At 36.8% G+C, this 22,511-nt stretch overlaps 1 protein-coding gene across 23 annotated transcripts in view; it reads right to left on the reverse strand.

The window, feature by feature from the left end:
• Positions 1-261: 261 nt before the first annotated feature.
• The window catches only part of BICD1 (BICD cargo adaptor 1), a 179,536-nt gene continuing 157,286 nt past the window's right edge, over positions 262-22,511 (reverse strand). For 4 of the 23 annotated variants that reach the window (XM_083820130.1, XM_083820134.1, XM_083820133.1 and 1 more), the window contains one exon: positions 262-6,336. In XM_083820130.1, the coding sequence (XP_083676256.1) occupies positions 6,331-6,336 (6 nt within the window). In that variant the 3' untranslated portion in view covers positions 262-6,330. Of the gene's footprint in view, positions 6,337-9,146; positions 9,466-12,490; positions 12,577-22,511 lie in introns of those variants that run through there. The other 19 variants (XM_083820118.1, XM_083820136.1, XM_083820135.1 and 16 more) reach the window with 12 other exon arrangements.

Here is a 22,511-nt window from a genome sequence, read left to right on the forward strand (position 1 = left end):
TCAGATCTATTGGTAACTTTATCTGGGGAATCAGTCTTTAATGTAATATTTCCTTCAATCTCAGAAAATAGAGGAAAAACCTTTGCTTTCATTCTGATTCCCCTTGCCTATAATTTTGATTTCCCATTTCAATATCTTTTTCTTTTATTCTGATACTTTTTAAACTTACAATTATGGATCTTTAAGAGATAAATAAATGTAAAAGCACAAGCCATGACAACACACTGCAAACTGACAGAAATACAAGCAGACCAGACAGCATGGAATTAAATGAACAAAAATGGCCAGTTTATTCACTGGAACAGTTATGCATTACACTGTAATTTCAATTTGAACATAAAGATGTAAGAATCAGTATATTGGCTTCTTTTAATTATTTTCTTCGGCACTAGAGTGTTTTTCCCAACCATTTGACTGCATGATCATATTACACGTTACAAGCACAGACTTTATGAATCCCTCACAAGGCATTAATCTGGGATTGTCTACAAGGACAGGAAAGAGTTAACATGGGAGTTACTTCAATTTTAAAAACAAATGATGCATTTTTGGAAACAAGAATTATTTAACTTTTTTTTTCTTTTTTTCCCTTTTTCCTTTTTTTTTTTTTTTTTTTTTTTGCTTTTAGCATAAAGAAGCAACAAGAAGAGTTTCCATTATTCAGTCTTTAGCAAATGAACATATATACTTTCATATTCTTCACCATCTAGAAACACTTCATCATTTAACCCAAGAAGGCAGGACAACATAATGTCAATTCAAATAGGATTAGCTGAGTTATCACAGCAGAAAACATACTGTATACAAATTTGTGTTTGTCACAATCTCCACCAATGTTAAAACTCTTTTGGAAGGAACACAGCAATCTGTATGGTCAGTTAGATACAGAACATCATGCAAATGGAAACATTCAATAGATTACAAAAGTCACAAAACATCAGTTTTCATTTTTTAAAGTTGTTTACAAAGGATCGAGTTAATTAACCCTTTAACAGTCAGACCACAGGGCTGAAAACCAATAGGGCAATAACTAATAAAATGGACTTAACCTATCCACTGGTATAGCACACAGAGCCATACCTGCGGACAGGGGGAAAAAAACCAAAAAGCTAGATTACTCTTATTTCTTATTCACAGCTGATGGAATAACAACTCAGCTAGCAAGCCAGTCTACTCAAAACTTTTATCAATCACTTTTTTTCATTGATTTCCAAAATACCCTTGAAACCAAGTAACTGTATAATTTAGTTTGCAAACACTCTTCTCCACTGTTTCTTTTACAGCAAATAATGATAGTCAAAACAAATATGGAGCTTCATGGAAAGACACTTCTGAAACAAAGCCCTGTTACCCAGAGTCTGCTTGCACACTGACTCCAGTCATGGAATATAGGATTTTTGCTTTACCCTTTGTCAGTTTGTCACTCAATTGCCATTATATTTCATGAAAGGGATTTTCAAGAACTCCACAGGAAACAGATTAAAATCCAATAAGGATTTAAGCCATGCACCTCAGAATGAAAGATACAGAGTCAGTGATAGTCCTCTTGCCTTTCTAACATGAGAAATATGCAGATCACAAGAATTAAGAATTTTCTAGCTTAATTATGGATATGGAAAAGCTACATGATGTTAAGAATCTCATGCACGCATTTTATGTTGCATATTTAGATGTATTTATGCCTGAAGGCAAAAGGCAATTGCTTTTTTGTTTCTTTCCACAGGATGTTTAACTATACAAGAAAAGAAAAGAAAAGAAAAGAAAAGAAAAGAAAAGAAAAGAAAAGAAAAGAAAAGAAAAGAAAAGAAAAGAAAAGAAAAGAAAAGAAAAGAAAAGAAAAGAAAAGAAAAGAAAAGAAAAGAAAAGAAAAGAAAAGAAAAGAAAAGAAAAGAAAAGAAAAGAAAAGAAAAGAAAAGAAAAGAAAAGAAAAGAAAAGAAAAGAAAAGAAAAGAAAAGAAAAGAAAAAAGAAAAGAAAAGAAACCTTAATGGTTAAAAATTGTCTGAATACTGTTTATCCCTTTCATACTCACTGCACACACAGCAAGCAAAGGAAAACTGAGGAAAAGTGATGACTAGAATTTTTAAAGAGGTAACTATAGCAATTATCATTACTTCCAAGGTAAAACATCAGTGTCTGCCATTTTCAAACATAGATTTCCTAAGTAGAGAGAAATTTACAATAACCTATGTGGATGTACATCTTCCATCAGAGAAAGGAAACAGCCCTCAGAAGGGTTGATGCAATCTATACCTGATGGTGATGATGAATCCAGCTATAGCGGAACTGGCAGCGCAAATCTTGACACTAGCATGGCACGCTGAGCAATAAGGTTGGTATCAAAGTAAGGGCCCAGGCTCCTGGGCATTGTTCCCAGCCTGATGAGGACTGGTCCATATTTTACAAACAGCTGTACTTCAGTATTTGCAACCTAACTAGCACAAGCAGCTTTTGTAGGTGAGGTCACGTTGCATAAGTGAGGTTATATTTTGTAACGTAATCCTTCGGTTAACACTTTAATATGGTAAATGGCTTAAACAAGTTATCAAGTTACCAATCTTTTAAAATCAAAAGTAAACTGAAGGTCATCTTGGCATTAAAATTTGCAGCATTACATTAGTTATAGTTCACTCTATGAGCCCTACTGTATAGCTATGGTTACATTAATTTACCATGAAAAATGTGGATGGAGCAAGCACAGAGGTGCCAACCTGTCAGTCAGAAAGAATATCACTATCGCCTCCACATAGAAGGCAGAAACATCCATATGATTAGCATGAGAAATGATAATATTCCCTCTTTCTGTAAAAGCTTCTATTAACCTTCTGATAGAAAATATATTTTCCTTACTATTATATGTTACATCTTTTGTTCCCCTTATATTTCAATCTTTTTTTCTTTTTTTTTCTTTTTTTTTTATTTCCACACATTTCCTATAACTGGATTTCCAGACTTTTATCATTTCACTGAACAAACAATATTTTTTAACACTGCATTGGAAAATAAAAGCCAAAACAGAATGCTGCAGAAATAAAAAGGCTATTCTAAAACCAAGGAAATTTCAAGGCCATCACAGAGAACAAAAACTACATTTCAGATACAAAAGTCAGAGCAGGATTTGAATTGCTTCCTTCCTGCTTAGGACACATTTCAGCAGTTCTGCGTATACTCAACCATTAGGCAATATATATATCCTTTCCTTCTTAATCTTTAAAAACCAGCATAGATAACACCACACCATAAATTAATTTTAAATGGACAGAGTATAATATTTTGCAACTCAAAAAGAAAGAAACAAACGAAAAAACCCTTTTGTGTCTGGTTTTGTCTATGTAAATATTTCCTACAAAATATCTCACAAAGTTGCATGCTACCAATCACTATATAACAAAGAAGAGTTTATCATCTCAAGTTCAAGATATGTATTTTATTTTGTACTGGTTAACTGACAAAAGTTGTCCTGGGGACCTACACAGTTTTATAACTTACAATGCAATAACTACAGCCATTTGTACATTTAAGTTGGTTTGTTTCTAGTTCTCTTAAATTTCCAACATTTACTTGTTTTATTACATATTAAAAATGCAAATTGAAAACTTAGAAATGAAGAATTTAAAGCTTAAGAGAATAAAAAATTTAATAAACCCACTTATTTCTATAAAACAGGACCACAATTTCTATGCCATTAAATGGTGTTTTGTAACTCTCGATCCACATCGACATACCAGTACGTTGCAGTTTCCCAAAGTTGCTCTGCAAATTACAATCGGAAACAAATACGTTACTAAACAAATGTTCCACTATATCATTTTTTCATAAATTCATATCTATATAGAAAGGAAATGTATTTCACTGAATTTCTGTTTAACTAAAATTCAGGTCAAATGTTTGCTTTGGATATGAAAATAGGAAAAACTATTCCAAGTACAGCCTGTGGTAACTCTGTTCAATGTGCAATGCAAATTCTTTTTTTGTTTAACAATATACAGAGCTGTCTTTGTTGGACATAGACATTGCCACTGTTTTGCAAGGTAACTATACCAGTCTGGCAATGTCAGGAATTGTGAGGTGCTCTTGGAAGGCAACATTTGCCTCAGACAATTTTTTATTTTTATTTTTTATTTTTAATAAAAATCAAAATAGCAGCTAATCTCCATGTCAAACTATGATAGAGCTGAACAAGTTTTACTTGACTTTTGTATGACAAGACAACACATCAGTTAAGTACGATACTAAATAGTTATGTAAATGTATACAAGAAGAACCATGTGAACTGCATGGAAACCTAAGCAGAAACACTGGTGAGTATTGTCTGTTTGTTCTGATTAGAATTTGATATCAGTCTGTTCCTATTTTCCCCACCTTTGACACTGAATGTTTTGTTACAATAGCTCAGCTGCTTTGCCAAGGCTGTATGACATACACAGTTGATTACACAGAATATTTCTATTTACAGCACCTTCATTACTGGTACCATGGAAATAATGATTGTTAGGCACACTGATTGGTCACTGATTCTTTCCTCTGCTGATGTTTTGTGTATCATAACATTTGGTAAGCACTGTTACTAACAGAAGACTGAGTTCATTTTCTCAGATTCAGGCAGAATATAAAAGAATTATTCCAACCATATCTGCAGCATTTTTTTCCAGCTGCTCTGTACCTAAGGCTGTACTGTGTTTCTCTCTTGTAGATCACACTCATGCTGCAGGGAAGGAATAAAGATGTGGAAATATCTAAGCCTTTCTTCCGTAAATAAATTAAGGCCACCTGACCAAGCAAGGAGTCTGCTAGTTACCAACAAATAGGCAGCACTGAGGACTTCTAGCTGATGGCCGATCAGGAAGCCCACATATGCTGAACACCTTACACAGCCGCTTGCCTTGCTGTCAGGTATTGTGCAAAATAAATTCTGCTATCCTTGGTTTTGTTCTGAAACTTGTTATTTAAAAACAAACAAATAAACAAAACAAAATGATTTACTCAGCTTTTACAGGAAAGAATCTTTAACTAGGAGCACTGTGCACTGTTGCGATAGAGTCTGCGTAGCGTAGATCACCTGAGTATTTGTCATAAACTGACATTAGCTAAGGTTCTGTATCTGTTGATTTTTGGCAAGGAAAAAATGCACTACAGTAAAGTCCTACTAACTTTGATCCACCATTAACCCTACCTGCAGCAGTTATTTCACCACAAAATACTTCACTTGAAGTGCCTACAACTTGGCCTTTCATACTAGCCTTTCATGGTAAGGCCTCAAGCTAGTATCCTGAATATGGGAGCAAGAGGAAAGAATGTTTTTAATTAGCACACAACATTTTACTTGTTTTAGATTTTTTTTTCTCAGATACCAAATAGAAAGCAGCCCAAAAAAACAGCACCAATTCATCTACTTGTCTGAAATGCAAAAATATAATCACAATGCAAGCAAACAACTGAAAACAAATCAATACATCATCCTTTCATCTCCTTCTTAGGCTTAATAATTATCTTTCTGTGAAGAGCTAGAACAAAACCAGAAGCTACTGAAATAGGAATTAAAAAAACAAGTGCATAAACAATATCAGTGCAGCAGCAAAATATACAGTCATTGTTAACATTTCAATTCCACCCATTGCCAGCATTTTTGTGCAAAAAGAATTGGCCATATGCTGGCCAATGCAACAAGCCTCTTTTTAATATTAACACAGTCATTCTTCGCTTAAGCTATTTCTCCTTGTTTTTTAAAAAATAAAATGAATTAAATATAATTCTCACAAAAAAAAAAAAGACTATTTTATAAACACAAAATCATGGTGCAAATAAAGTAAGAAATAAATATCACACCCTTAATGACAAAAGGAAGTTTGAACTGGTTCCTATGGCCGAACTTAGAGGTTGTGAGGGTAGGATTTTAGTAACTTTTTTTTTTTTTAAATATTGGCTTAAGTCTCTCATTGTATCAGAGGTAAAGCCAAGCAGCTGGGAGGAATAACTTTGTTGAGATATTAAATTTCACTATACTTTAGTTGTGATAGCAAAGTTTGAATACAATCAGAGGAACCATAAAAAGTCTTCTTGATAGGTTGGGCTCTGTGCTTTGTGTTCTTCTTCTCAACCTTCCCTCAGTTGCCAGAGCTGTGGATATGAATCCAGACTTGTCGATGCAGCAACAAGGTGGGATTGTCTACCTGCTTGTTGGGAACAACCCAAATCTTTGTTGCATGAACTCCACTCTGTTTGGATTTTCTCTTACGTTGCATATGAAGATTAGGGATAAGGAGGAGGCTTAGAGAGACAGTTGAGAGGGGCACATTGAGAGCTGGAATGTGGCTGCTCTTCTGGAAGAGCACTAGGACTGAAAATTAAAAAGAAAAGAGAAGAAGCATTTAAAATACATGGCAAACATTTTACATGCATGTAAATTGTACAACGCTGGAAACAAATTCTAAAAGGTGATAAAACTGCATCTTTAAATCTGTATCCTCAAATATACAGTATAAATAAAATCCTCAGCGCGCACACACTCGTTGGCACCTGGATTTACACATGAAATGCCATTGATGGCCTGCCTGCCAGTTTCTGTATGCAATTGTTGTTTGCATGCTATGATGAAAAATGCTCTTTGGAAAAATAAATGCATTTGTGAAATGGGAGAACAAATTTGAAGGGCGATATACAGGTGCCATCTTTATGTGAGCATTAAGAATTGTATGTATACAACTGCTTAATTGCTCTAAATGAAGAAAAGTGCTAATCTGGAAATCAGGTTTCAGCACTTCATGAAAACAAGGTCTCTTACTGAATGCAACCTATTAACTAGTACATTCAAACAAATACAGTGTAACCTTCCTCATCAGGCTACAAACATTATGTATTTTGTAATCAACGCTTCCAAAGAGTTTTTGTTTTACATTTTTGAATCCTCTTCAATTCTTTTTGTTGTTGTTGTTATTTGACTATTTTTCATGAACAACTGTTCTGATGACAGCATTCACCTGTCAAGCCTCTACGTGTGCATTTAGAGCGTACCCTGTAATGTATTGCAGAGGGATCTGAACTAGCTTTCAGCAAACGTGGTGTGGTTGGAGTAGCAGTCTAGCAGTGGCAGCACAAAGATAAGGGGCAGCTAACGGGACCATACCCCACTTCTTTGTGCAGAGTTCCAGGATGCTCCTGCTAGAAAGCTTCAGATATGCAGGCTCAGCTTAATTCAGCCATCTACACTGCACAGCAGCAGGCAATGCGGACACAGCTCAACTGAGTCCCATATCATTCTTCAGCCTTGGCCTGTGAGGATGAACTTCAGCTCATCCAGCTGATGTCAAACTAAGTGTCAGCCATTAAACATTCAAGGAAAGCACATGGCAAAACAAGATTCCAAAACGGAATACAAATAAATGGAATTCATTAAAAAAAAAATGTCCAGGAAGAATTTTTACTTAATGCTTCTTTAAGTTATTCCAAGCTCAACAGCATGATGTATGATGAATCACAATCATTCACAGCCCTTTCTTCAAGAAAATTTGCCTTTTCCATTTTCCTTCTTTAGAAACCGTGCTGTTACACATTATCTCTACAGTACAGACTATTGAGTGCTGGCTGAAGGAATGCAATTAGTCTATTGTTGGAAATGAATCAATTTGAAATGCCAGAGGTATTTGAAAATCTGCCATTGGAAATACCAGCAGTACTGAAAGCGTCTATTTCCACATATAGCACCTACTTCAGGAAACAAAGAATGGCATCGCACTTTCTTGAAGACAGAAACAAGTGTGTATCATCACCATTAAGAAAGGTGATGACAATGTCTGTTTTCAAATCAGGGGAGCCAAGAAGATTATGGCCAAAAATCCGTAAATATTGCAATTCAGCAGGAGCTGGAGTCCTTGCATTGCTGGGCTTATTTGAAGATCATGGACTTGCATGTCTTCGGTTAAACTCTGTGTCACATTTATGTTCCTGAAGATGAGTTACCTGATTTGCAAAATGGCTGGTGAGAGCAGGTTATAGGAGCTTAGGACCTCACTGGCTTCATTTTGCACTTGGCTGTCTGAGTAGGTCAGTCCCAAAGTGTTTACTGTTTTTTAGGACTATGACTCCTCAGTTTATATATAGTCTAACATTACCCACCTAGGCATAAACATTTCATCCAAAATATTTTCTTGAAGCTTAGTAGTAGGACTTGTTTAATCAAAAACTCTGAAAGGACTCAAACCTAAGTATTTCTTTCCACGGCTGTAATCATCCTTTTGTTCTGTCATATTCTGCAACATATAAATGCAGATAGAGAACCTAAAGAGGGATCTGAGTGAGATCTTTACCTACTCCTCTCAAATGAACCTGTGTCAGGAGTGACTGAAGATGGACTCAAAAGCTCTGCATTTAATCCAGAACTTATGAAGAGCCAGCTCCAGGCTTCAGCACCTCCTAAGTTTTCAAGATAATCTTACTAGAAGCCCTACTCTTCTTAAAGCCAGACTTTCAGAGAAATTAAAGTGAATTGAAACTTTAATGTGACATCCGGGGAACATGAACAACAAGGTGGTCATGTTAGCCTACAAAGATTGCCTGGCTCTCCTCCCTTGCTGCCCCATTGCTTTTTTACAGAGGACTTCTGTAATTGTCAGAAAGGAACTGAAACTATTTTCCTTGCTCATAAGCAGAGATGTATTTGTCTTTTGGGGGTTCCTTCCCAGATTTAAATATAAACAACACACATGTCCATGCTTCAAGGCAGAGGACCGGTAAGGAAACGGCCACAGTTAGTACTAATTATGTAGAGGAATGGCCTGAAACAGGACCTCTTTGAGACACATTGGATTCTCCTCTATACAGATATGTGCAGCTTCATTAATGTACTGCCATCACTTTTACTACAAAATCACCCCTGACTGCAAATACTGTAACACAAACAATTCCAGAATATGCTCAGGTTAGGAAGCACTGGGCTTAGAATTACTTTTTTTTCCTCTTCACAGTAATTCTGTATTACTTCTCACTTTCAAATACAAGCACATTTCTATGCACAGAAGAAATATAAAACTTTGTCTCACCATTCCCTTTTCAACCAATAATAAATATTAGGGGCATTGGGAAGAGAAAAAAAGATTACAAGGTTATCAGTACAAGTACCTTTGCAGCAACACACATACACCCACCACTTACAGGCCTAGTAGGTTTGAATCTTATCCTAACACTCTACTGTTACAGCATTCTCCCTTTAGAAAAACAGTACATCCAGCTCAGTAATGCAGATTACTGTAGCAGTGTCTGAACAAAAATTACATCATCCATCAGGCAGAATCAGCAAGTGACACATGGCATGCAGTGTGCTTTTTATGGCAGTATAGGTGATCGTGGTAGCAGGTCCTGGAGTTGAGCTATCGGGCATATTGACAGTCACAGGCAGTAGAGGCTGGCAGGTGATATTAAGGACACAAAGCAAGAGAAAGCCATGGAAGAACCTGAAGCTGTTGAGTTTTAACTGAGAATAAGTAAGAATATTGTTACATTCTGCCCATGGAATATGTGCTGCTCTTAAAATACTTAGTTTTAATACATTATTGTAAACCTCTCTTTAAAGGCTGGTATCATTTGGAAATATATCCATTCAGTTGATGAATGAGGTCTCTGTCATTTTTTTGTTTCACTCTTATTGCCTATTTCTAAGCAGCTCTTCTCCCCCACCACAGCACTCAAAATGCTAATCATATATTTCTAGGATCAATCAGAAAATATCATGCAAAGCCCCTTGGTGTTAGTACGTACTCTGTTCTTTCTTAAAGATGTCATTTGCATGCAGTATTATATGGCATAGATTGTAATTGTAACAAATCAGCAATGGAAAATACAAACAGACCGGTGATATTTTCAGAATTGAACCATTTTGCATGCATTTTACCTTATTTTTATCTTATTTCCTTAACATTTAATGTTATTTTTAGTTTATTTCATATTTTATACAAAATCAAAGCATTATTTCTTATAAAATAATTAATATTGCTTTCATTTCAGTGTTACGGGGGGTTTGTTCTGTTTTGTTTCTTTTTTAGATAATTTGCGTCTAGCATTTGGCCCAAAGACAGACACATTCTTTTTAATATTGGTTGACAGTAATGTTTTGTTCTTGTCCAATATCAGACAGATTTTTACAGATGCTAGAAAGGGAGGAACATCATCCAGTAACTTTCAGTGTAGTCCTACATTTGGTTGTTTGCCCCACATTCCTGGACTGAAAAAATGAGGTGATGCATAGAAGGCAGTGTGAGATTTTCATGCATTGCTTCATCAGTTTTCTTGGAAAATCTCTAAAGAAAGTTCTCCCAGATTCTCCAGACCAGGTTCTAATAGAAGTATGCAAACATAAGCAAAAAGACAGACAAATGTATAGCTAAACACGTTGACTAGATGTATCTTGAAAATCTGTTCTTAGTTTTTTTTTCCAGTGTGGTTCACCAAAACCTTTACACTGGACCCAGTGCACTTTCATAGCGACTGTGAAAAACCCAGAGATACACAAGTCCCATTTAAAATTCAGTACAGATGCTTGATGAGGAAAAGCTCTCTATGTTTGATACCAAAGTTCAGACTGAATCTATTTGTGTTACGGTCAGGCACAAAAACTAGTTTGAACATGACTATACATACTGCAGGATGTGGAAAGCGCCCGTGTGAATTACAAGTCTTAACAAGCTATTGCGAGATCTCACGTGAAATGCCACTGAGATGTCACATCACTGCGAGAGTAATGTTAGTGACTTAAAAACAAGCATACCTCTCTCTTAAAATGTGTGACTTTAGGGCTGGGCACAGCTTTAATCTTCCTCATATGGTATCGTCACACGATTGAAAGCAGCTCTGCCACACCAGGAGGGACTATCACAAGAGGAAGAAGGATATTACAAGCTCCTGTCTTCCTCCTCTCCTGGATTTAGAAAATCTGAACCAGTAAGTTTAAATTTTTTTTTAAAGGTTCTTAAAAAGCCTTTTTTTTTTTTTTTTACTCCAAACTTCAATTACTTTATATGAAGTAATCGACAAACATCATGCTGACTTTATTAAATCTGTTGTTACGCTTCACTGCTTTATGAGGCTATGCAGCTATGTGGCTGAGACAAGCAAGGCATCAGTGTTAATATACCAAAAAGAGTGGGGTGTTTTCGCTTACTGGAAGAGTAACAATCTAGTGGTAAAAAATGACAGTCATCTGAAGGTCAATAGTTCAGCTAAGTGTATAGGTGTGTGTTCTTTGTAGGATGACTGATCTGAATTTTTAAAAATGTTGATCATACAAATAAAAAAATTTAACCTTTTAAATATTATTTCTTCCTGTATGCCATGGTTTTGGTTTGGAAACCTGCCAAGAAAGGTTTCTTCATCCAGTTCTGGTTGTGACTAATGAGATCTTTCTAACTGAGGAAGCGTTCAGGGACAAGCCAGAAATCCCTGAGACTTGCCTTTGGAACATCCCCTTCTCTGCTGGTTTGTCTGCAGAACAAGGCCACGCTTGCAAACAAACATAGGACAGAGGTAGATCAGGTAGGTCTTCGCTTCTGAGAAGGATATATAAAATTGCAGGAACAATTGTTTGTTAGCATTTAGAGGGGGAACAACAGAGAAGCACAGATGAAAAGGCTGTTCCAAGGCCACTGAAGGACTCCCCGTGACCTGGCAGAACACGCACAGCAGTGCCTGATGTGCAGCCTGAAAGCAGTACTGCACCCCTTCCCCAGCCTGTGTTATGGCAGACTTCCACACATGTGGAGTTTAGCACTCTGTGGGAAACAGCTTCATACATAATAAGGCTGTAGATCAGCTGGTTCTCTATAGATCAAGGTAAGGTCTAAAAATAACGTAACCTGTTTCAAATTGCAGAATATAGTCAGAAGTGACTATATGCACAGAATATACTGTGAACTGCTAAAGATACTGTCATCTCTTTTTTCTTAGGTTGGTTATTATGCCTTGATTAACTCAACCACCTCAGAAGCATGATTTGGCCTTTGCACTACCTACGAGCACGGACACAAGAGATTACTTTTAACAAGATTAGGAACTGACTACGGTGAGACTGAGTTTCCAGGTTAGGGAGAGCTGAGAAGTGCCTGCTAAAAATCTCACAAGTGCCTTTAAAATACCACCTTACAGAAAGAGAAGTCTGTGCATAACTCTATAATCAAAAGCCCCCCTTTAAGTAAATATATCTAGCAAAAAAAAAAGTGAAATCATTACTGTTTTGGCATCATTGAGGAACTGTCTGCATAAAAAGACCAAATGAGGACTGCAAGATTCAATTTTGCATTCTTTTCCATGTTTTTACATGGATATAAGTGCTCAGATCCTGTGGTTCTTGTTTGTATTGACCCTGCAGAAACCATCACTGTTCCTCCAGTTGGTACGTTTGCTGTTAGAGAAGAATCATAGCAAAGAGGCTTTGTTCAAGGAAAACAAGGGGAGTTGCAGACATACATGCAGCTATGTGCAAAGAGAAAAGAGTTTGTTAAGTTTACCTGACAGTCTGGCAATCTGGCCCCCTGGCTAGTTGTGAGCCGTGTGGCGGTATGGAGGCAGCAGGCTGCTGACAATCTACAAGAAACTGATAAATTAGACATATATACAGAGAGATTACAGAGCAAGGGGTTAGTAACAGCAGTACACAGGCTGTGCATCTGATGCGGAAGATTTAGTGAGGAATGTTTGCTCAGTTCCTTATCTGACAGAAACACCTTTTTCCTGATAGTAGTAACATTACTTCTCGCCTTTTTTTTTCTGTTCAGAAGAAGTAGAGAAGACATTTTCATTTGCCCTCCCTTAACACTGGGAAATTTTTGTTTGAACAGATAGCCTAACGGGCTGTGTTCAGAATCTGGGTTTAAACCTTGTACTCATTGTTCTTCTGTAGGTGATGAAGCTGTTTTGCTTACATCTAATATAAAAAGTGTCAATAAAGCTACTCAAAATTTCTCCAGAGAACTTATATCCATAAAAGAGATGCCATCTCATTATGGTATTGGAGAAAATGTTTGCAAGAAAGTCTTCACAACTTCTAAATGGTGCTTGTGAGAATTATTATTTTTTTAGAGAAAAGAAGAGGGGAATTGTTACATTAGATTTTCTCTATTACATTTAGATTATTTTATCAATTTTCTGTCAAAGCATTTTCCACATAAATTACTTGCAAAGCTGTACTCTAGTTCTTATTAAATAACAACACAACCAAATAATCCTTTGAAGGATGAAAATAGCTTTAAACTCCATAATATTTGGAGGAGTTAAGAAAAGTAGCCAAACAAGACATAACCCTGCTTTGCAGCTCACTAGTTTCCACCAAAATTTACATATCTCAGGATGAGCTAGTTTTCCCCACATTAGTCTGGCCACAGCCTGCATGACTCAGATTGTCAGAAAGCGCACTCATCAGGGTCCTTTTGAGCATTTAAAAATATGGGTGAAATTCAGACCAACTGGAGAACTACTGGAGATCATTTTTTGTCTCCAGCAGGGTTTGCAGATCTATCATTAGCTCTAGCTGCTTTTACTTGATTCTCAACCTAGAACTTTGGTGGTAAGGAGTTACCTAAAAATGAGATGACAAGATTTCATGTGATAGGAAAGAATTTGATTGATTGATTTTTTTTTCAAATGGCTGCTACTTAAACCTCAACATCAGTAATCTTTTCCCCTTAAAATATGGGTGGCTTCTGAAATTCAGAACTATTCTTTGTCTCAGTCAAGTGGAATAACCTGTCAGTAATTTCATATCAAGTCTTTAGATGATAACAGGTACAATGCAGAGCAACACTGCTTCCCAGCAACAATGAGCACCATGACATTTCATTTTTAAGACCAGAAAGCTTCTCCTTACTTCCTATGAAATTCTATGCTGACCTCCAGTGGGTGGAAGCAACGTACCCAAATCACTAGTTTCTTCTTGCTTCAGCTAGCAGGAGAGGATTTTGGACCTATTTTCAAGCTCACAGGTATCTACTTCAGAAATATATATGCATAGCTATATATGCTGGCACCATTGTGTCAGGAAGCAGAAACGGAACAAGAAAGGATAGTAGGCCATTCTCTCATATGCCAGGATGGTCACTGTGGTCCTGAGAGCAGAGGAGTACAAGAGTTTGCAACATACCTGAGCTACGAATAGAAGGGTCTGTCACTTCAGCACAAGGTTCAGATAAAAGTGGTGCCTGACAGACAGAGCAGGCTAACTGTAGAAGGGAAATCATGGTCAAAGAAAAAGTTAGTCTTATTCTAAACTAGTTTGCATAAGTCCAAAGCAAAGTTGTCTCTGACAGCTTAAAGGAGGTAGTCAGTGAGAAATGGAAGACAGCAGAATGCTATGTGATGAAAAGGTGTGGACAGATTTCACAAATGCAGAAGGAATTGTTCTGACAGGCTTTGCCAGGAACAATGCAAATACCTAATTTATGATCCTATACTAATATCTCAGACATCCTGCAAACATTTTATGAAGCCTCTTCGTCTGCTAGATTTGGCAGAGTGCATAAATAGAGAGCCAGATCCTGCAAGCATTATGCAACCTGGATAATAACTGTTTGACATGAGCAAACTCCCTAGACTTCACATGAGGCAGCAGCTCTACTTGGCACGAGCAGCACTCACAGAATCTGGCTCACCCCCAGTCACACCAGTATGAAACCTAGCGATCCGCATGAATTAAAATGGCTGAATTGCCCTCCTACACCCTCCAGGAGTGAAGTTTTTGAGGATTACACTAGGAAAGATTTAAGCAGAATGCATATGGATTACATCTATGCATTTCAAATTCAAAGGGGCTCATATCTACTTATGTCCAGATAGCTGTGCCAGAGCTAACTTTATTCCTTGTATGTTTAATCCTTTTAAATGTTTCAGAGCATTTGTAACCCAAATTCTTTAATGCCATGACAGTCATAAAATGACTTCTTGTTATGGTGTGTTGAAAGGTGAAAATGAGAAGACAGTATTTGGTCTTTCTGTTCTGCTATGGAGCTCCTGTCTGTATCAAGTAAAGGATTGCTTATTTCTGAAATGCCCTATTGAAGGTTAGAAGTTTCAAACGTCTTTACTGGCTTTGTGGTCAATGTCACATACCATAAAGACAGGGAAAGACAGGCATGTGGGCTTGTTATAAAATAGTAATAATAATAAATTACATTGTAGAGGCCTGTTCCCCTATTTTTCAAACCTGAGAGAGTGCCAGTCTAGCTACCAAGCAAAAGGACAGTTTGTCATTTGTGCAAAAGATACTTGGGGAACAGACATAGATTATATATGGTGTGTCCTCAGAATAGAGCACCAAAAAACGATAAAGTTATTAAATACAGACTATTTTATTTCTCTTATCTTTTCTACTTGCTGTGAGGAAATGAACTACTGAGGCAGGGTATGGGCTGGCTGATGTCCTAAGAACCCTTTTAAGATACTATGAACCTGTAATAAAGAAATGCAATTAAGTGACAGTTTCAGTCATAAACAGCAAAGAGGAGCTATTCTACGTGCACAAAAGTCATATGTCAATTTGCACTGAATTAAGCAGGACATGAAGCGAGTACTGAGTCCTACGGCAGTATCAGACAATGGTCACTGTAGCATCCTTTGGATCTTCAGAGGCTCGATTCCTACTGTAGATTAGGCCTGTTAAGATTTTCCAGTTCTTAACATTTCAGCCATTTGCTAGGAATGACAATGTGAAGGGCTCAGAGATTTTCTCTCACACATTAGTCACTGCTGATTTTCCTTTGGAATCTAATGCCCAGTCCTAATTGGGCTAATCAGCTCTTGATGTAAGAGCTTTAAAAATAACAAGCTTAGCGAAGCTACATCTGCTTATATGAGGACTGAATGTGCAACTATAAATTACTTGCTGAGAGCAAATCTCAGAAAAAAATATTTTCCTGTGCTTCCCTTTGGCTCAGCCACCAAAACAACACATTTTGCTCATGTCACAAGGTGTGCTCTGCCCTCCAGTCTATGAACTGGGTGACTCCAATCAACACAGGGCTGCTAAACTGGGTTATTAGTGTCTGAGAGGTGGGTTTGCCTGCTGTTGACATCAGCAATGTCCCCAGTGAAAATCCTATGTGCAAGCATTTTTAGTCCCACCTGTCCAAGACCAAGCAGACTGCAGTGGAACATTTCAGTACATTTTGACACTCAGTAAATTTGACAGCACTCTGTAGAGATCAGTAAGACCAAGAATAGTAAAAATCCCAAGCGTTGGGGATGCTATGAATGAGTAACTGATATATATTTTTACTTGTGCCTAGTTCAGTTAATCATCAGAGAAAATTTTCTTTTATCTGAAAGGATTAGACAGAGTCAAGCAACAAACCAAAGTGGTGTTTTTCCTTTGTTTGTTTGTTTAAAAACAATTAGTGTTACATATTTGGTATTTCTGATATGGAAAACATTGGGAAATCAGTTCTTAATGAAAAGAAAAGCTCTCCAGAAATGCTTATGGAAAAATGTGAGACAGAGGCTTTTTTCAGTCTTTTAAAACAAACTTTTCTTAGTATCCCATTGACTACTCCATGATGACTGAAAGTCCTTTCATCCTAGCAAAATGTTTTAGAGCATCTATAGCAATTTCACTTTGTGTCATGCTACCCAGTATTAACTGAACTTGCTATGTAAAGTTTGAAGAATTTGATAACATGTCCATGAAGATGTTATTGACAATTTACTTGAAAACAGAAGCTGTCCATATTTATATGGTAATTAATTATTTTCTTCTCTCAGATGTTAAATTAATAGGAAAGAAAGAACAGTTAATAAGATGAGTTAAAATTATTGGGCAAAGAACAAACCAGTAGTCTTCTGGTCATGCGGAGGCAGAAATATGTTGCACCACACTGCAAGTCCTAGAGACAATAAATCAATCATCTCTGCTCAAAGGTAGGGAACAAGGAGAACTTCAGAACTCAAATGACAAACATGATATGTCAAGAAGAACAGGGTAGAGGTTATTAAAACACATGTCCATCTTGCTGAGTTGAGGTTTGTAGAAATGCTTTCAAATTGTAATCTGAAAGGATGAGGCAAGTCCCAAAACTGTTTCTGTACAGAGGAAAAAAAAAATCCTTGTTTTGTGTATATATATATAATTTTTGTACTTTGTTAAAAAAAAAAGTTCATGCTGTTATTTTACTTGTTGGTTTCACTTATCATTTATCTCTGTGTTTCTAATGGATGCCAAGAAAACTTTGACCTTCCTCAAGGCCAAGAGGAACTTTAAGTGGCAATGGTTATCGCAAAGAACAGCTGGTGAGAGGACAGCTGTGGTTCACTGTACAAAAAAGACATGAACAATGGTACAGGTCAAAGATCAGAAGTCTCTCTCCCTTCTCCTGCTTCCAGGGTCACTTTGGATCTGGAAATAACACAGTCAGTTTTGCCCTGTACATAGCCCCAGCTGGTAACCCTGTCAGCTATAAAATGGGTGCAGCTCTGCATTTCTGCAGGACGTTCCTAGAAGGAGAGGACTACAGTGAAGCCACCACACAGGCTCCATGCAGAGCCTGGCCAGCCTTATGAACCCTAGCCCTCTTAGAGCAGGATTGACTCGGGTCGTCCTGACCTCAGAGCAAAACCACCAGTGCGGGGCGGGGGGGTTGAGCCATGGTACAGAGCCGCCGCACAGCTCCATGACAGCCAGCCCTGTTCTGGCATCAGTAGCACTCAGGAAAGCTGATAAAACTTCACCAGAGGCAAGTTAGCACTTACATAAACATTTGTCAGTACCCAAATCCTCTGGCTTTTCCCACCGATTTCTCTCTTTTCCCATTAAACTGAAAAATGGATTGTTGATTGCAGATAGACAAGTATATCAACCAAGTAACAGTTTTGGTTCTACATCATGGTAAAGCAGACCAACAATGAATTTTTTATGTCAAGTCTTACAAATATCCAGGTAACTCATATCGTAAGCTTAATATTGAGCAATTTGGCATCTTAGATTATTGCTGGTTGGAGATGTTTTAACAACAAAAATAACGAAAGTATTCTTCCACAACTTATTTCTTAGTCTTCCCAATAACTATTTGAAGAATAAACCTTAAGAGATGTGAGCCTGCTGCTGAACTCCGATTTGCACACAGAGCGGAAGGCATCAACAATACCTGCACACAGAAGCAAGCTGCAGCATGCCAGCAGTAGGCTGCATCTAAAATCTTCAGCTCCTATCCCCTCTGCCTGTTCTTTTTCTTCCAAACGTGGCCCAGGAAGGTCCCACTGTTTCTACACTCCCAGGCTTCTGACATCTGCTCCTCCCTCCTCTTCTTTCCTGTTTACCTTCTGGATGAGGTCAGACAGAGTAAATGTAACTGAGAGCCTTCTGTTAGTTGCTTCTCGGGTGATTGAGCTTATTGGAACAGGTAGGGTATTTAACTGCTATTTTCTTATAACATCTAGAGAAGTGCTATCTGCCTTACCTGATTTCCACAATGCAACTCATGGAGCTTTACTAACAACTTTGCACGCTATCTGATAAATTCATATGGGCACACATATCTTAATAGATGGCTCCCCAGAACGTCAGGTTTCTTGGCTTTCATCTCTACAACAGTAACAATATACCTCCTCCCCGCCCCCCCCCCCCATTTCCTTATTTTGCATGACTTGACTTCTACTTTATTTTTAGACCTGAATTATCCCCAACATCAAGAGCTATTTCCCTATCAATCCATGTGCTTCAGTAATAATGTGACTGCAACTATATGTTGAGCTATCAAAGCTATGTGCCAGCCTTGCCTTTTGCTGTAGCTCATATTAAGAATACTATTAAAAATTAAAGGAGAGGGGAGGGGGAAAATGAAAAGGAAATTTTTTTCTAGTCACTAACAAAATTAGTGAAATGCATTTTTTCTCCAAGGTTTGGGCAAAGAACATTAACAGACTTCTTGTCAGCTCTGTAGGTTTTTTCACACTTTTTATATCATGATGTATTTATGTGATTTTCTCAAGTGGTTTCTATGAATGCTTTAAATAATTCCTCATTAAATCTGTCAAGAAGCGAAATAATGGGTTAGTAAAACAGTAGAAATGGGGATGGGTAGAAGCTGAAAATATATATATATATATTAGGTTCCTTTCTTTTATATACAGTTCATAAAAAGCAGATTTGGAAAGGTCTGATGAGTCATGAAATACTTATTCACTAAAAGATGCACACATTTTAAACATTGCAAAAGAGGAAAAGGAAGGCCATAAAAATACAGAAATCGTCATACTTCTGTGTTGTCGATCACTCATCTTTCACGGAAACATAAGTGTCATACATTTCAGATGGCCACGAATACATCCAGACAAAAAGTACTTGCACTATTTTATAGGTAAAGGGCCTGATCCAAAACTTGAAGTTAGTGGGAACAGTACCTTTAGTAGGCTTTGGAAGAAACATAAAGTACAACTATAAGCTTTCATAGCCCTATAAATGCAGACAGGGAAATACTTACAATTAGGGATACTAGTCTTGATTAAAGAATTGCTGGTGAGCTTACTCCATACATCACAACATCTTAAGGAACTGCTCTATCAGAGAGCTAAAATATCAGCGTGTCTAATTTAAACAGATACTCACTTCTGCTTTGCCTATTTTATGAGATGAGAAGGACAATATTGAATATTCCTGTATATTTGATGGTAAAAAATCAGTAAGTCATGAAACCACATTAAACCTTGTCATAAAAGAAGATAAAGACAGATGACTTTTGTTACCAACATTTTCAAGAGACTTGAAGAGCTGTTTTAGTTAATTGACAACACTGGATTCCAAAGCCCAAAATTTTCATAGAAAGCAATATCTGGTAACACACCTTAAATATACGTGTCACCTGTGTACCTATTTTGTTAGAAGCAACCAAAACTCTAATAAACTTTTATCAAAGAACTTCAACAAATGATGTTAATATTTACTATTCCATCTAACAACGATACCATAACTTGGATACAGAGATAAAAATGTCAATAACCTTTTAATGAAAATAAACAACAGTAAGGCATGGGTTCACTGCAATCTTTTTTTTTTCTTTTTTTTTTTTTAACCTTTTAACAAACAGATTTGGGTTTCTATTAAAAATAGGTTTTATTTTGGAACTGCTTTCTTTACACAAGGAAAAATACAAATAAAAATTAAATGTTCATAGAACTGCAGTGAATTCATGCCATAATAGCTAAATTATATTGAAGTAGCTAAATTATATTGAACAGCATGAAATGTATGGCTTTGGTCTCATCTGTGATAACTGGAAAGCTAAGTATAAGAAAGCAAAAGCATAGAGCAATAAGGTCCTATTCACAGTGGCACCAAGAGGTAAAAGTACATTTAGCCAGCTGATTTCTTCATCAGTTACAGCCAACTAATGTCCTTGGCCAGGATACTGTTCTTCGAATTCAAAACGGCCTCCACAAGGACAATGTACCATGCTTGAAATAGCATAAACATGTAATGCCCATTAAGCTTAGTTAAATGAGCATTCAGATGCACGACATGGCCCCAAGAGCAAGAAGGTATATACATATATCTGTATATATGCACTAATAACACTCAGTAAACAATGAACAATTATATACACAGATATGGCATATTTACAAAACCCACATAAAATAGAACAATGCAAAACAAAAAGTGAATATAGATAATAATGTCTGAATTATCTTTGTTGTGAAGAGCATCATGTTCAGTTAAAAACAAACAAAACAAATAAACCTAACTTTTAAAAACCCTGTTAAAATCACATCATATCTTTTTTTTCATGGAGAGCAGAGACACACTAGATCGATACCATAGGAGCCTTGCATTTGCCAGTAGCCTGCCTGATTATACAAGCTCAGAGACAACTTGCTCAGAAGTGAAAAAATGTGGAAAACTGTACATGGGATGACCTATGCAATCATGAAGATCTACAAGACACCCTCCTAACAAAATTCAGGTATCATCTGATAATGTTCCTCAACGAACTTCTTCCACAATAATTTTCAAAATAAGCTATGCTTTCCTCAGTGTTCAGATTTCTAACAGCCCTGCTGTTTCAAAAGTGAAAGAAGTGCATAAAAAAAGCAAAGTTTGGGTACTAAAGTAGTGCTTACAGTAGCAAGGTTCAGAAATCTGTAAAGAGCTTTGTGACTCTGGAATTAAATTCAAAAGCAAAGCTAGAACAATACTTTTTGCAAAATATTCCTAAACAAATAAATAATGTGCAGAGCTACAGACCTTGAACTTATGACCTAATCACCACACAATGAAAGAAGACAAATTCACTATCAAAAACATATTCTCCCTACCTTTCCAGTGCTGTGAGGTGCATGGGTCATCTCTGTGGAGAGCCTCCACTGTGGAGGGTAGCATCAACTTGAATCTCCTTCAACCATTTGCCCAATCCCTTCATCCAAAAGGGGAGGATAAAACCAGCTTCATTTCCTACCAGGAGTTTCTATTTATAATATTCCCATTGAATGTGCTTTCCATATCTTTGCATTGCCTAAACAATGTGAAGAAGCCAGGACAGAATCCAAGAATCTTGTCCCATATGATAACTTCCACAACATTATTTTAAGAAAAACCCACGAGAAGGAACATAAGCTTTTGGTTTCACAGACAGTAACATCCCACAGAATATTTCTGAAAAATAATTTTCTAAACATTGCATCTTGAAAAAGCTCAAAGTCCAGAGTGAGGAAATGGGAATAGCAGCAGAGGGTATTGCTCAACCTTTCTGTCTGAAGAGTTTATCCAACACCTCATATCTCATACCAAAAGCCTTTCCTCCCTGTAATGACCACCCTACTCAACAGACTCCCTGTTCTTGTAGTCTTACGACAGCAGACTCTCTATCCTTGCAGTGTTAAGACTGTTTGTGCTATATCAAACACATCCATACATTCCCAGGTTTCCAACCTATTCTTCTCAGGTGAAAGCACTACAAGTGAAAAGGGTTGTTAACAAAGACAACTCAAGCAGTTCTCCTTGAGTCCCAGCTTAACTGGAAGACTTCTTAGGACTTTCATATTTGGGTGATTGAGTTTCTTTCATTTTTTTCTTGTATGCTTTAAGAAATAATTTCTACCTACAGTTGCTCTAACTTAGCTCTTAGAGACTCTATTAGCAACTCTCTATAGGAATTTCTTTCCAGTTAGAATTTTCATAAATTTAGATTTTTTTTGTAAGAATGCAAACCAACAACAACAAAAACTAGTTATTTGTTTCAAATTAATTATATTTGATTTGCATGTAAGCATAGAGCCACAGCAGAAATTAATCTTTGATGATTGCATATTAAGAGTATATATAAGTATTTATATACTCTTAATTGTGTATGATATGTGGCAAGCTTAGTGCTTGAGCAGTTGTGCTATTATACGATATTCCTTGTGCTGTCTGTATCTTCCATATTTGTCTCTTCTCAAGAGAAGTAAATGCCTTTCTGTAAATCAGCCTTGAAAGGCACATGAAAATCAAGCAAACTTTCAGGTTTAATGTGCTTTCAGAAAAAGAACAACTCTCCAAAATCAACTGATTTTAAC

Source organism: Anser anser, assembly GCF_964211835.1.
Source record: "Anser anser genome assembly, chromosome: 1".
Taxonomy (NCBI): domain Eukaryota; kingdom Metazoa; phylum Chordata; class Aves; order Anseriformes; family Anatidae; genus Anser; species Anser anser.